Source organism: Athene cunicularia, assembly GCF_003259725.1.
Source record: "Athene cunicularia isolate RWA chromosome 5 unlocalized genomic scaffold, athCun1 chr5_part1, whole genome shotgun sequence".
In the NCBI taxonomy this organism is placed as follows: Eukaryota; Metazoa; Chordata; class Aves; order Strigiformes; family Strigidae; genus Athene; species Athene cunicularia.
In genome coordinates, this window is record NW_020799101.1 from 24,859,155 (window position 1) to 24,874,191 (window position 15,037).

The 15,037-nt window shown below is 46.4% G+C and overlaps 1 protein-coding gene across 1 annotated transcript in view; it reads right to left on the reverse strand.

The window, feature by feature from the left end:
* ESRRB (estrogen related receptor beta) overlaps nt 1-13,924 on the reverse strand; it is a 45,832-nt gene extending 31,908 nt beyond the window's left edge. The window contains exons 1-2 of the mRNA XM_026849616.1: nt 13,515-13,924; nt 1,576-1,692 (exon numbers count right to left, since the gene is read on the reverse strand). Of these exons, the coding sequence (XP_026705417.1) occupies nt 1,576-1,692; nt 13,515-13,911 (514 nt within the window). The 5' untranslated portion in view covers nt 13,912-13,924. The remainder of the gene's footprint in view (nt 1-1,575; nt 1,693-13,514) is intronic.
* Between the last annotated feature and the right edge of the window lie 1,113 nt (nt 13,925-15,037).

The window sequence follows — 15,037 nt, forward strand, 5'->3', positions numbered from 1 at the left end:
CAGAATTGGAAGCAGAGGACGCCCTGGCCACACGGTCAGACATGCCAGCACTGGTTCCTGTGACTCTGCTCCCGCAGCTGCCAGCTCCGAGAGGGTCAACTGCTTGGATGCAGGGCAGCACAGACCCAGGAAGCCAGAAAGCCTGGACCCATGTGCTGCTGCTCTGCAGTGACTGGAATCACATCAGGCTTTTAACACTGTTTTATGGGATTCATATGAGCAGGCTAGAGTCCATCACCAATCTGTGCTCCCACTAAAGCCAGTGTCACTAGTGTGGATTGGCATGTGGATAAGGGGATATATTCCCTCCCTGAACTACCACATGCAGAGAATCAGGTTTCCAGTGGTACCTCTCTAACTCCAAAAGTAGGTGCCTCCCTTGCAGCAGTGGATCAAGATCCTCTACCACATCTACACCTAGGTTAGGAAGGGCCAGACTACACAAGTCTGCATCTCCTCCCCTTGGTAACTGGTGTGCTCTAGCAGGAAAATATTCAACCACAGAAACTACACATCCGTAAAAGAACAGAGCAGGGTTCAACATCTAACCTACATTCTTAATGACACTGGCTGCCATCAACTTGCCTCTTAAGAAATGAGAGAGCCCTAGTGCAAAGCAATACATGCTCAAGTGACATTGTACAATTCATCACCGGCTGCTATGATGGTATGACCTGGAAGCAAGCTGCATGCTGGCATCTTGGCTCCAGCATACAGGACTTGTGCAGACCTCAGGCAGCTGTTGTTCCTTGTGGTTAAACTGAGGGGACCATGCTCTCAGGTACAGCAATGCAGAGGGTTACACACATTGCTTCTCCTTCCTCCCCCCTCCTCCCCTCACTGCCTCTCCCACAGGGACCCAAGGGAAACAAAGCTTTAAAGTCAATCCATAAGAATGTGTTTAACTGTCACTGAATCCCCTGTGGTTCACCTTGAATGGACAAGGATTGGGGAGGGGGGTGGGGGGAGAAAAAGCAGCACAAGAGAGAAGCTGAACAGTGCTCAGAGAGCACGGAACAGATCAATAGGCTGAGCACAACGCAGACTGAGCATGCAGGGCAGGGAATCCACACCTCCCAGACAAACCTGTGCTACCCAACATCTTTAGAAAGTCTCCTGAGTGGGAATATAGGCAAACTTCCATTGCACACTGTGCCGTAGCTGTGCATTAACTCCATTCTTCCCTGATGAAGCCCAGACAACCCAGTCACGATCACGCAAGAACCTCTTCTCCCCAACACTGCAAAATGACCTGGGGGTCAAGAACAGCAACACCCTCCAGCCCAGTGTTCCTCTGGAAAAGGAAACAGTCTGGCACAGCCAGTTTCCAGGTATTTGACAAATCTGCAAGTGCTAAGAGTCATATCCTACCATGAGGGTGCTTACTAGAACCACTCTCCTCTCTGGACTGCCCTCTTGGTTGCTGCCCATCTTGACTCTTTTGCAAAGGCTGTAAAAAATACCTTCGGAAAGCCAGAGAGGGCAAGCACGTAGTCAGCCTATGAGATCCTGCAAGACCTGGAGTCCCAGGTGCTGTTGGGACAGAGAACAATTCTCAGTCTGACTCTGTCTTACCTTCTTTTAGCATCCCCACTTTGAGGCATTTCATGAAGCGACAGGCCTGACAGGACTTGCGCCTCCGTTTCGTGATCTCACATTCATTGGTGGCCGGGCAGCTGTATTCAATATTCCCTGCAATCAAACACAGAGATGGTCACCCAGGAACCACGTTCTCCCCACTGACCCAGGGACAGGCTGCAGTGCCCAGATATTCCCACCATCATCAGCTTGTATATGCAGTATGTTTGCCCACTCATCTGCACACACACATATTCTAAGAACCCAGCCAGCTGATCACGGCTCTTTGAAAGGCCAGCACTACTTACTAGAACACGTTTCAGAAAAAAAGGCAATACTGCTCTAAGTATTGGAAGAAACCTGTCCATTCAAAGGGCTGCCTGCAATGCTGGGCTTTCAAACACAGTGTGTCCTCCATGAATGTCATCATCCCTTGTACCGCATCCCTTATAACCTGGCCTGTTCCCTTAAGTCCAGGGCTGAGAGTGGGAGCAAATCAGACATCAGCATCATTCCCTTTGCTGCCAGTCTTGTTCCATGTCTGTGGGATGGATGTCACCTGTCTTTTCTTGCCTTGCTTGGGGGACCAGGGAGCTCAGAGATGGTATTTCCTCTTTTGCTTCCTCCTGCCAGTTGGCATACTACAGGTAGCAGGGAAGGAGTAGGTCTGAATTGGGAAAGATGGATAAAATGTCCTGTAAAATGAACACACAGGCTCTCTATGCAAATCTTTCCAGTTTTACTTTATTAGTCCTTGTGCACCTGCCTCTCATTCCAGAGCATCAGCATTTCTTTCCTTATTCTTTTTCATTTATGATCACCTCACAACACTCACAAGACTGACTCTGAGGCAAAACAGGAAAAGAAGCATTCCAAATTTATTTCTGGTCACAGCGTATTTTATCATAAGCCAAGAATGTAAATGAAACATGGATGAGAGGGTCTGATATGAGGATGTAAGTGGAATTATGCTGATCACTGTGTAACACAACAATTATTTAGTACTAGAAGACAACAAACAGAAACGGCTGTCTCCATCCTGCCATTCACTTTGCATGTGATGTTTCTGAAGAGGGCTATTCAATGTTTGCGTGGAACAGGGCTGGAAATCCAACCTTGACAGTATGATGCATTGACAGTGGCAATATATTTAAGGCAGTCTAGCTACTGGGTAAATTGGGAAGCTCCAGAAAGGATTTCTAAGTTCTACAGTCAGTTCAGAAGAATGGAAAAGTTGGTTTGATGGTTTAGAGCAGGAACTTGGGATTCAAGAGCTCAATCAGAGCTGTAGGGAGGAGTGTAGGTAAGAGCTGAGAGAACAAATGGTATAGGATCAGACTAGAAACAGAGCTCACAATTTAGTAGCACTTGGATGTGACTCGATTTTTGTTCCTACTTTTGTAATGGATTTTGATGTTCTTGTGCAAGACCACTCCTTCTTCTAAATAAGACCAACAATCTCATACATTCCAATCTCTGGCAGGGTGTGTGTTTGTGATTAGACCTTGGGGCAAACTAAGCAGTTTGAAAGTCCATTGGGAGTCTGAGTGGAAAGACAGAGCACACATTCAAAAAGAAGAAAGCACCATCTGATTTATCTCACTATGCTTGGCCCATACTGGGTGAAAGCCCAGGAGCACACAACCCCCAAAGCCTAAAGGTGATCTGCCTGTGAGTTATAAACTTTCTACCTCTTGCCTCCTGTTTTGTCACAAGACTTGAAACTTGCCCCTAAGCCCCAGTCCAGCCACCCCATTCCTCACCATTGCCCATCTGCCCCCCAAATGCAGTCTGTCTGCAGGAGCAGCATGTGCTGCACAAGTTGCTTCCATTCAGACTGTATTTCGTCATTGCACAGCACCTGAATTTCAATAGCCAGCAATGTATCAACATTCTCAGAGAGATGGAAATTGAGATTCAGGCTTGATCTCAAGCTAATAAACAAACTGCTCTAGACACAGAGCTCCAGCACATTACAGACCCATGACTATGGAGGCCCTGACCTCATGATCTGATAACTGCTGTGACCCACGCAGGAAGGAACAAATCTGGGATAAAACTCAAACACAGTCTCCCTTTGGAAGGTTTTGTCTTAGTTTCAATGCCCAACTTTCTCACCAAAGCCAGGACCAGAGTTCTGGAGAGATGTATGATTTCACATTTTGTGGTCCCAAGGCCAAAAATTTGCCCCCTAGCACAGACACTATACCAAGGGCACCGAGCCCTTATAGTGGCAGGAGGCAGTGATAGCCCCCATTTGGCTGCTCAAGGTCCCTCAACACTGTGTCAGGCAGATTCCCCACCCACCCCATGCCTCCAGCCCATGGACCTCTTGACAAGCGAAGTACTGGAAATGGTCTACAAAACCTAGATCACAACTAAGTATGATAGTGTCAGAGTAGGTGTAGGTACTATTACAATATACACACCGTATGTACAGCTTGAAAAAGCAGTTATGAAAGGCCCTTCTGTACTGGGATCATGACTGTTAAAGGAGCAGAGCCAGAGGAGGGTGGGCACTAAGCAAGCTCCCCCTTCCTGGATGGCAAAGCAGCAGCAAACCATGTAGTGCAGCAGCCATGTGGTTTTCTGGTAAGCACAGGTGCAAAAATACACCCAGCACTGGTGGAACATCCTGTTCAGCATGCTTATTGCCTTCACACTGAACACAGGCTCATGTGCCCCTTCCACACTCGGTGCCCAGTCTAAAGGAAGAAAGGAGCAGCAGCAGCTGTGTCTTACAGCCTTCTCTACAGGGGCAAATGCCAGAGGCAAGGCCTGCTGTATCCTCTTCACACAAGACAATGCTGCCAGAGTAAATGGAGTTTTATATCAGGCCCCAAAACATGCTCTGTGCTGCATGGGTTGAGAGCTACAGGTGGGGGCAATACCTGCCATTATTGCAGGAAATAGGGACATGACCAGGGAAGGCACAATCAGCATTACCCAAGCAGAACTCATAAAAAAACCCCTATCGTCTCCAAAACTTTAACAAAGTTCTCTGACTTTTTTTTTTTTTTTTTTTTTTTTTTTTTTGTGTCTCAATTTCTTTTATGGGTCCTGGGGCTGGCTGCCAGCAGAGTGAGCTGCTCACAGCTCCCTGTAATTTCTGTAAGTGCCCTGTGATAAAGTGATGAGATTAACTCATCGAAATTCCAGCAGCCTCCCAGCGGCTGGCGGTCACACCACCATCCCAGCTGCCGGCACAGGGGGCTTGGAGGAAGCTTCCCCTTCACTGCAGCAGCTGGGGGTGCTGCAAGGCCCTGCAGAAGAGTGTCAGCACAAAAGGATGCACATGGACAAGTCTATATGCAAGTACAAAATCTGAATCAAATCTCTGTGTGTCATGAACTGTAGATTATGTGACCCAGAAGGAAAGGGCAGAAAATGGGATAATCTAATAGACAAGGCCTTGCTTTGAACTGTTGCTTATTAGAAGAGATTTTGTTGACTTAGACATTATTTACATCTGATAAGAAAAAAAAGCTAGGACCTCACCGATGTCACAGAACAAGATTTACCTAAAAAGTCACTTCAAAAAGTCATGTGGTGTGTGAACAGATCAGAGTTTGGATTTGTTCTAAGACTTCATATGTCACCTTGGAGGGCAAATCACTTCCTCTCTGTGTCCTAGTTTGCTCATCTGCAAAATGAAATAAGCACCAAACCTACCTGCTGGGGAGATTCTGAATCTTGATTCATTAACTGTACTTCAAAGCCTTTAGATGAGAGATGCTAAGAAACAGCCAAGCACTATTAAAATGACAGATCATGTTTTCTATTCTGGAGAACCACAATATTACCTTATTTTCTGTAAAATTAGACCTTTGACAGTTTGGACGATAATTTCCTGTGCACCTTAAAACTGCACACCAGAGCTTGGTCATTCAAGAGACCCCACAGTCACCATACCTCTCTGGAAGGGGAAGGACTGGGAAGAGGAGAATGCCTCCCTGAGCTTGGGGAGCACAGTAAAGTTCCACCCAGCTCCTGCTTAAGTTCTGGACAGGGCTCTTCAGGGGAGTTGAGCTCAGTAGTACAGCACTGAAAGCACAAGCTGCTCTCTGCTTACTGATCCTGGCTTTCTAAAAAGTCACTCTACAAGGAAACTCAAGAAAGATTAGACAGAAATATCCAGGAAAGTCTTTAAAGGTAAAAAATTTTCAGCTTATGGTTTCTGAAGAAAACCCCCCATCTTTCCTTTTTCCAGTTTCATCTTCATTGCTTTTCACCATTCTTTCCCTCTCTCTTCCTTGCACACTCTGTCCTGCTCTGCACTGCTGCACACAGACCCCTCATCTCTTTCTCTGGGTGACTCAGAGGACTAGATGACTGCAGCTTTTCTTGAATTTTGGGGAAAACCCCAGATTCAGAAATATCTGCCATTAAGTTCCAAATTTAATTCATTCAAGTCATGTCTTTCACCCTAATGATCTGACTGCAGTCCCTGATCTGCAGTTGTGACCAACTGTGTGGTGCCACGCTCTGCTGGCTCTCAGGGGCAAGAGGGCTGAGAGCAGGAGTTCCCAAGGAAATCCATCTCATCAGTGCCTCAGCTCAGCTTGTGCATTTCCTTTTATTCTAATTTTTGTACCAGTTGTTACATTGCCCTCACAGGGTAGGTTTTTTCACTGTTTGGTTGGGGGTTTGGGGGTTTTAGGGCTTTTTTCTTTGTTTTATAAGAACTGCTTGCAAAATACTGTAACCTTAGGAAGGTCCCATCAGGCAGTCAGTATAATGCCTCTATGGTACAGCTATTCTACATGACTGAGACAGTCTGTAGGAGAAGCAACCTGAATTTTCAGTAAGCTACTAGCTGTGATGATACTTTCATTTCAGTACCCACAAGCTTTTGTCCTGAATCCTTCTTTGATTCCAAAGGTAAACAGATTATTTGGGTGTCTCAGTGAAAAGGGACCTGAAAATTGTAAAAAGGTCGTGGTGAGTGCTGTGCCAAACCAGCAATTCCTCTGCCCTCAGCAGGCACCAGTCTGACCTCCTGCACCAGGATAGGGAACACTGATAATATGCATGGACTGGATTCTCTTTACCTTCCACTTAAATTAGCCCTTCTAACTGAGGCATCATAGCCTCAGTCCTGATGCAAGGAGAGGTATTTTGGAAAAATCAGAGGAAAATCTCTCCAATGATCTGCATGAAGTAAGAGGGGTTATTTTTTAAGCCGCAGTTTTCAAAGAAAGGGATTAAACTATTGAACTAGTAAATCTGTATTTAGGCACTTGAGTAAGTGACCTGATTTTCAGAAGGGCTGTCCTATGCTTCCAGGGACATGTCCCTGCCCTAGGTGCCTGAGTATATACAAGAATCAGTAGAGACTCCTAGTTTTGGAAAGAAAAAAAACCCTACCAAACAACCCAAAAAACCCACAAAAAGCCAAAACAAAACGAAAAAACCCTCAACAAAAACAAACCCCCAAAACTCCCCACTCTAGTATATGTGTTTATCACTAGCAAGCAAATGAGACTCTGGAAAAGCAGGTGAGATAAGCCCTAGTGCTTCGTTTTGCCACAATGCATGCAACTCAGTGAGCAAAACAGAAATGTGGGTACCAAGGCTTCAGGACTCTTGATGCTATGAGAGGAAAAGAGGGTAGCTATAGCTGCACCACCAGCACTGCTTGCCTCCTCGGGGCGGCACATCTGGCTCCTGCTCCAGGAAACACGACTTGGACATTTCACACAGCCTCACCCAAACCAGCCTCTTGCTTGCAGAGGAAGCAGGAGATGGGCCCTGGGGCTCCCTAGTGGCAGCAGTTTGTCCGTAGGGCTTCTGACACTGAAATACTTGTGTTGGGGTTGGGGGGGGGGTAGCAGGGCAGGGGCTACGGTGGTGGCGCCTGTGAGAAGCTTCCCAAAGCTCCCCACGCTGGGGGAGCTCCCACCTCTGGTCAAGGCCGAGGCAATTAGCGATGGTGGCTGCACCTCTGTGATAATGTATTTCGGAAGGGGGACTTGAGAGGAGGAGTTGTGAGGGAGAAACCCTGCAAACACCAAGGTCAGTGAAAGAGAGGGCGAGGGAAGGTGCACCGGAGCAGAGACTGCCCTGTGCCCCTGCAGCCCGCGGTCAGAGGGCGGGCTGTGCCCCTGCGGCCCGTGGAGGTCAATGGTGGAGCAGATGCCCACCTGCAGCCCGTGGAAGGCCCACGCCAGAGCAGGTGGCTGTGCCCGGAGAGTGCTGGGACTCAGAGGGAAGCCTGTGCTGGGGCAGTTCACCGCTGGGAGGACTGCAGCCTGCGGGAGGGACCCACGCTGGAGCAGCTGGTGAAGAGCTGCAGCTCTTAGGAAGGACTCATGTCAGAAAAGTTCATGGAGGACTTCTTCCGTGGGAGGGACCCCACACTGGAACTGGGGGAGTGTGTGAGGAGTCCTCCCCCTGAGGAGGAAGGAGTGGCAGACACAGTGTGTGGTGAACTGACCATAACCCCTGTCCCTTGCTGCCCTGCACTCGGGGGAGGAGGTAGAGAAACTGGGAGCAAAGCTGAGCCTGGGAAGAAGGGAGGGGTGGGGGGAGGTGTTTGTAAGATGTGGTTGTATTTCTCACTGTCCTACTCTGTCTAATTTGTAAATTATGTGGTTTAAATTAAATTGATAGCCTTTTTCTTTCCCAATCAAGTCTGGTTTTTACCCATGACCATAGTGGGTGAGTCATCCCTCCCTGTCATTGTCTAAATCTCTGAGCTGTATTTTTTCCTCTCCATCCCTGAGGGCAAAGGAGAGAGTGAGCAGCTTCATGGTGCCCAGTTGCCCTCTGGTCTTAAACCATGACAGTCCTTTTCTGAAGTTCCACAGAAAAGATCCTTCTGCATGGAGTTCTCTGTACAGATGCACTGAGGCAAAAAGAAAACACAAGACTAACAGGATTGAGTTGCACTGCAGGTGGTTTTCTGAATCCAAGTGCTGGATCTGTGAATAGTAAGCAGCACTCAGGCACTAGGATCCAGGGAATATCACATTCCCTGGTTAAGCTTCAGAAGTTTTTGGAAGCTCAGAACATCTGGTTTGGCTGTGAACTCTCACCTGAAAAGTAGCAGGCATGTTTCTGAGGAACAGAAGGGACAGTGCCTAGCTGCCACAGCTGCTACTGCAAGCCATTTGCTCATCCTGTGGGTGTTAATGCTCTTCTGCTCAGGAAGATGAGCAAACTCTCTCAACTCCCTTCTCAGGAGCCACTCTAACCACCATAATGACAACTAGGAAGACCTAAAAGACAACAGATTTTGTTACAAGCCTGTTAGAAGTCCTTGCAAGTCTTCTAAGGTGGATTAAGCACATTTTAAGCCCCTTATTGATTTAAGGGCATCCCAGCACAGCAGTTGTGTTGCTACACTCATTGAGTTTGAAGCTTGCAAGGTAAAAGCAGGGAATGCACAGATGCAGGTGGCACTCTGCCTGATATACAACCTGCCTATTCAGAAGATGATGGCCATGTGTCTCTTCTTTCTGACTCTCCAATAACCAGTTCTCCCCAATATCACTCCTTGAAAGTCCTGTTGGATCACCTTATGGGTATCAGTTCCAAGCACACAATGAGATGATGCACAAAGATCAGAGAGATAAATCTTAAATCAGATTTCTTTTGCTGAGCTTTAAGATTTTATTTTATATTAATGGGTAATTTTAGAAATAGCCTTAATTTTCACCATTTGAAGACGAAAAGTAGATGATGGGTAGTCATAGTCATGAATATGTTGAATAATGAAGGACTCACAGAAGCACAGAAATGTCTAGGTTGGAAAAGACCTTGAAGATCATCCAGTCCAACCACTGACTTAACATTGACAGTTCCCAACTACACCAGATCCCTCAGCGCTAAATCGACCCTACTCTTAAAACACCTCCAGGGATGGGGACTCTACCACCTCCCTGGGCAGCCCATTCCAACAACCCGTTCTGTAAAGAAATGCTTCCTAATATCTAATCTAAACCTTCCCTGGCGCAATTTGAGGCCATTACCTCTTGTCCTATCGCTTGTTACTTGGTTAAAGAGGCTCATCCCCAGCTCTCTGCACCCTCCTTTCAGGTAGCTGTAGAGGGCGATGAGGTCTCCCCTCAGCCTCCTCTTCTCCAGACTAAACACCCCCAGTTCCCTCAGCCACTCCTCGTACAACATGTATGGACCACGGACTCATAAGGTTGCATAGCACTGTAATTAGTTAATATTCAGAATGGGCAAAACTACCTACCAGTTGTAACAACTGATGAACAGAAGATAATGACAATATATTTAATTGATATAAAATGCTCTATCTACTGAGCAAACTATTAGAAGAAGGAATAAAGTTAGATTAAGAAATTATATTTCATAATAAATCCAGCATTTGTCTGTGTCCTAAATTTGGATTAAAGGATTAGTTAGGATTTCCATGAAATAGAAATTAAAAAAGTTTTAATTCAGCAACATCAAAAATGCATTATCTTTCATGTAACAGACCCACCCCATTACATTCAACTAGTACGAAATACTTGGTTTCAAATTAGACCTCTCTTAAGCACCAATAGCAGCACATTTCAATTTGCCCAAAACTCAGATTCTCTACAATCTTCACTAGAATGCATCTTCCACAATATTCACAAAGTCAGGTGATGCCCATGGCACATGTTTTTATGGAGGATGCTTACATCATGGAAGTAAATGCAGACGGCCACTAGAATATAATGGGGACCTAAAGCACAATTCCCACAAAGCAATACAATGACAGAGAAATAGGATTAAAATTTTGTCAGGCAGCCTAGCTGACTGAAAATGCTTCAAGTCAGTTCAGAATTTCTAACTCTGCCTCAAAGCATGGGAATTCCAGCCCTGGGGTTCAAAATAACATGTTCAGAGAGAAAGGCCTGCAGCCCAGTGGTGTGTGCTGTCATCTCGTCTCAGGTTTTTGCCTTTCTATCTCAAGCACAGCCAGTGCTGAGAAATGGAAATGACACACAGGTTTCCAGGCCTTGATCCTTCTCTTGGGCCATGTAACACAACATGAGAGAGGTCACAGGTGTGACCCCTCCCATAACCTGTGGGACAGGTTAGGATGCATAGTGTGATCCTGACTTAGTTCAGCAAAAACAAACACTCCAATTCACCTTGAAGTCAATCAATGGTTTGGATTTTCCTGACTTCTTTTTTTCTCCTATCATCAAAATTTTCCTTGGGGAAATCTGACTTGGTAAAAATCCTGCTTTCCTTCGGAAAAATCCTACAGATGGAAAACTCCCACATAGCAATAGTAGTGACCTCAGAGATATCCAGCCATATCCATGCTGGCTTTCAGCCTATCTTCTCCCCATCACTTGAAAAGCAACAGCCCTTGTGCTGTCCAGGACAGCCTAGCCTCACCTGGGCCTGGCCTCACATAGCTAAGGAGGAAAGTGAGTTGCAGAGTTGTCAGGCTCAGAAAAGGTCTGCAGCCTGGATGTCTGTTCTTTCCCCTGCTGCAGCAGCAGCAGGGGGAGTGGAAAGGCTATTGCGAGATCCTCCTGCCTCAAGACATGCAGGTTTTAAAAGAGTTGATGCAGCTAAAAAAAAACAATAGGCAGACTGAGTTCATTTGTAGCAGCGGAGGGGGGTAGTTGTAGGGGAAGGGGGGGGACACGACACTTAGCATGAAGCTCTGCTTCTTGATAAGGGGTATCTAGATAGGGCTGCGGAAGTCTAATCATCCAAGACAGATTTAGATCCATTTTGTAGCAGCATGCACACCTATTAAAGTTACCAAAAGTAGGGCCAGCAGATTAAGTACTCTCATAATGGTCATCAGTTTTTCCTCTTTCAATACTCAAGCACAGAGAAGTGAAGTGGCTGGTCTGAGACCACAAAAGCCTAATGATGAATTTACCTACTGCATCTCCTGAGCACCTGGGAAATTTTGGGGTCATAGCTCCATCTCTGTGCTCAAACCACTGACTCAATGCCCTTCCCAGAAACAGAATCATGACAAGCCTTTTGATAATAGCAGAGAGTGCAACTGTGTAACACACACATCCACATGCTTTCTGCACACTCTACATCAACACTAGGCAGCCTGGATGAAGATTTTTCCACTTCTTCAGTTAGATGCTTAATACATCTACTGAATATAACAAAGTTGCAGGATGAACACCTTTTGGAAATGCTTTTGCCACTCACCATCTCTTTTACATGATCTTTAAGCTCTTTTTCCTTGCATACCCAGGGCTGTTCTTGAATATCTGCACACACTGCAGCAGAGCCCTTGGAATGGTGCATTTTCTTGACTCAACCAAACTCTGCAGCTCTATTTGCTGCCCACTTCCCTGGCCTCAGCCTTCAGCTCCATAGCTGAAATTGCTCACCCTCAGGCACAACACACTCAACTCTCCCACTCTTGGGAATAAAAGCATTTTGATACCTCAGTCACCAGTCCACGTGAATGACAGGTTAAGAGAAAACGCTGCTTACTCCTTTCCCCAATCTCTTACACATTAACAGGCAATCAATTACAGAACCACAGGGAGAATACAGCTGTGCTGGCAAGAAGAGGTTGGAGGGAAGCACTCTCCCTTGCAATTAAGTCAGCTGACATAACACCCAGGCTGATGCAGGCTCTAGGTACTGCTGCGCTGCATAATTTTCTTTTGATTTTCTATGAAAACTCTTCAAAAGTTCCTAGGTCTATTTCTCTCTCTCCAGGTTAGCCCTCTCTTCTGCTCTGCCACAGAGGTGCTCCAGTATCACTCCCATGAGGGGTTAGTTTTTCAGTCTCTTCCTATACAAGGAGCCCCCAGGGCTTTGCTTCAGAGTGACTACCCTGTCCCTCCTTTAGCACCTGAATGTGCCAAGAAGAAACACTGGGAATGGGTCCAAGTGCTGGAGGAGGGACAGAGTCAGTGCTGACAGTCAGAAGTGCAAGTAAAAGTTCACATTCAATCACAGGAGATTCAGCAATGACAAATCACAGAAACCCTGCCAGGCAACAGGCCAGTGCCCTAGAGATGGCCATGCTTTCCATGTAGCATAATAAAAGAGGAAGAGTCAGTGGGGCAATATAGAGTGATTATTTCCACAGCTGGATAATAGTAATGAGAGACATTCAGAATCTCTGAAATTAAGCTAGAAACAGTGAATTCTGCAGAGGCCTGGGCTAGAGCCTGCACCCTGCTCTGTCCACTCCAGAGTTGAACATTCCCAGTGACAGAGTGTAATCAGGCCCATTCAATGAACAAAAATAAAATGAGTGCTCTCCCCACATGTGCATTTCTTTCATTCCACAGGAGTCAAAAGAACTGTTGGTGTGGTGGATTTACCCCAGTCAATAGACAAGTACACACACAGCTGCTTGCTCACTGGACATCTGTCTCCAGTCAACCCACCATGGTTGGGTAAACACAGTACACTTTCTACTGGAAGGTGAATGATCCTGTCCTTTTTCCAGTTAGAGAATGTAGGAAATAAAGGGAGTATCTGTAAGTCCAGGCATGTTTGCTCACATGGGGCCTTGCTTGTGTAAGTATACCCAAGCATCCCCAGATACTAGAGCTTTCACCTCAAGGTGCAGACATCTCTACAGAGACACCATGTCTAGGCAGAGACATCTACTCTTCAAACAGGCCTTAAAAACACGTTCAGAGTGCAAAGAATTTCCTTTTCAGGCCTCACTCCACTAGCAGAGGCAGGAAGATCCACTAGACCAGACACCCAGATGTGGTAGCCAGCCAGGCTAGGAACCTGACAAAGGTTCCTACCACCACAAAGTCTAACTTCATGTCCAGGTTAATTTGGAAGGACCAGAGCTGAAAAGGAGGAGAGAGGAAGCACATAAAAGGATGGAGGGTTAGGTGCATTACATTCACCCTCCCTTTTCCCCCTTTTATATGACATGGAAACACTGCAATCTCAGCAATGCCTGGGGCCGCCTCCCTTTTTTGTTATGGAGTGAATGTCTCAGTTTCCCTCCCTTCCCACCATACCTTGAATAGTCCTCTTGAAGAAGGCTTTGCACGCCTCACAGGAAGCCACGCCGTAGTGGTACCCCGAAGCAATGTCCCCACACACCAGGCACAGCCGCTTGGGGATTGCATTGAGCATGTACTCGCACTTGGTGGGTGAGTCCTCCATGATGGCGCTGGCGCAGTCGTCGTAACGCTTACGGCAGGACCCACCACCAATCCCTGTGCCATTGAACATGGGTGGTGAGTCCAGGCCATTGGGGTGGCCACCCATGGCAATGCCGTAGCCACCGCTAGCGTCGGAGGAGCCACTTGGGCTGTGGTGGCTGATGGCGTCGATGCCAGAAGATGGGCTGGAGGGCTCGGTCTTGATGAAGGACCCACAGCTGGAGGAGAGGTGCCGCTCCTCCGTGGCCATTCTGCCGAGCAGCCTGCGGGGAGAGAGCAAAGGCACTCAGCGGCCTCCTGGCCAAATTCAGCTCCAGGTTGGTCAAAAAAGAGCCCTCCTTTTCCCACCTCCGACCAACTCCAGTTGGCTCAGGCAGTTCAACCCCTCCCAGGTCCTTCTCCTTTAGGAATATCCGTACAACTCACTAAGAACAGTCCGCCTACTCCCACAAACTCACACTAGAATAAAAGATAAGGCTATTCATGTAGATCATAATTTCAGACTATTCACAGGCTGCAGTACTGGGAAGGGGCATCAGTGCTAATGAGGCAAAATCTACCCAGAGCACAATATCTACCCCTGGGACAGCAGGAAGAAATGAGCCTGTCTGTAGCAGGCCAGGTGAAAAAGATGTTTGGTTAGTTCAGGTTGTACTGCCCTGGTTCTAGGCAAAAAGTTCACTAGTAGACCATGCAGAAAGGACCTGCTCAGACTGGATTTCATTTATAATACAGAAGTCTTTAATTTTCATGTTGGATTCCTTCCCTCCCCGCCTTCACTGTCATCACTAAAAGAGAAGCTTAGAAACTGAAGGAAAATAATCTGATCAAAAGTTTCCTCCATCTTAATCTTAAATCTTAATCTTCCTTCTATTTACTAGTATAGGGCTTTTGCATGGAGATGCTTCTCTCAAATTCCCACTTCCTATAGAGAGGGTTATGCTCTTAAGTATATGGGAAGGACTGCATCTTTACCAAATTTGCAAGCTCTTATTTATTTTAGTCACAGATAGCCTTACTTCTTATATAAATGTTCAGTCTTTTTTTAGAACACTGCTAATTTTTATGATATCTTACAGCAGTGATTTTCAGGGATTACTCGTGCAGTGTATGAACAAACAAAAAAATCCCACTTTTATTTGCCTATACTGCATTTATAGCCTTTCAGGCTCCCTGAACATCTCCTGACTCTCCTTCTCATGAAATGTACTTTTTCCATGTTCTCCTCATTCAGCTCTTTGTTATCTATATTACTGTTCTCCATGCAGAAGCTTTTGCATACCTCTTATCTGCTTCATCATCCATCTCTGAACTTCCTCTAATCTGGCTATTTCTGTTCAGTCTAGAACAGAGTTCAATGAGCCAGCTCCTCAGCA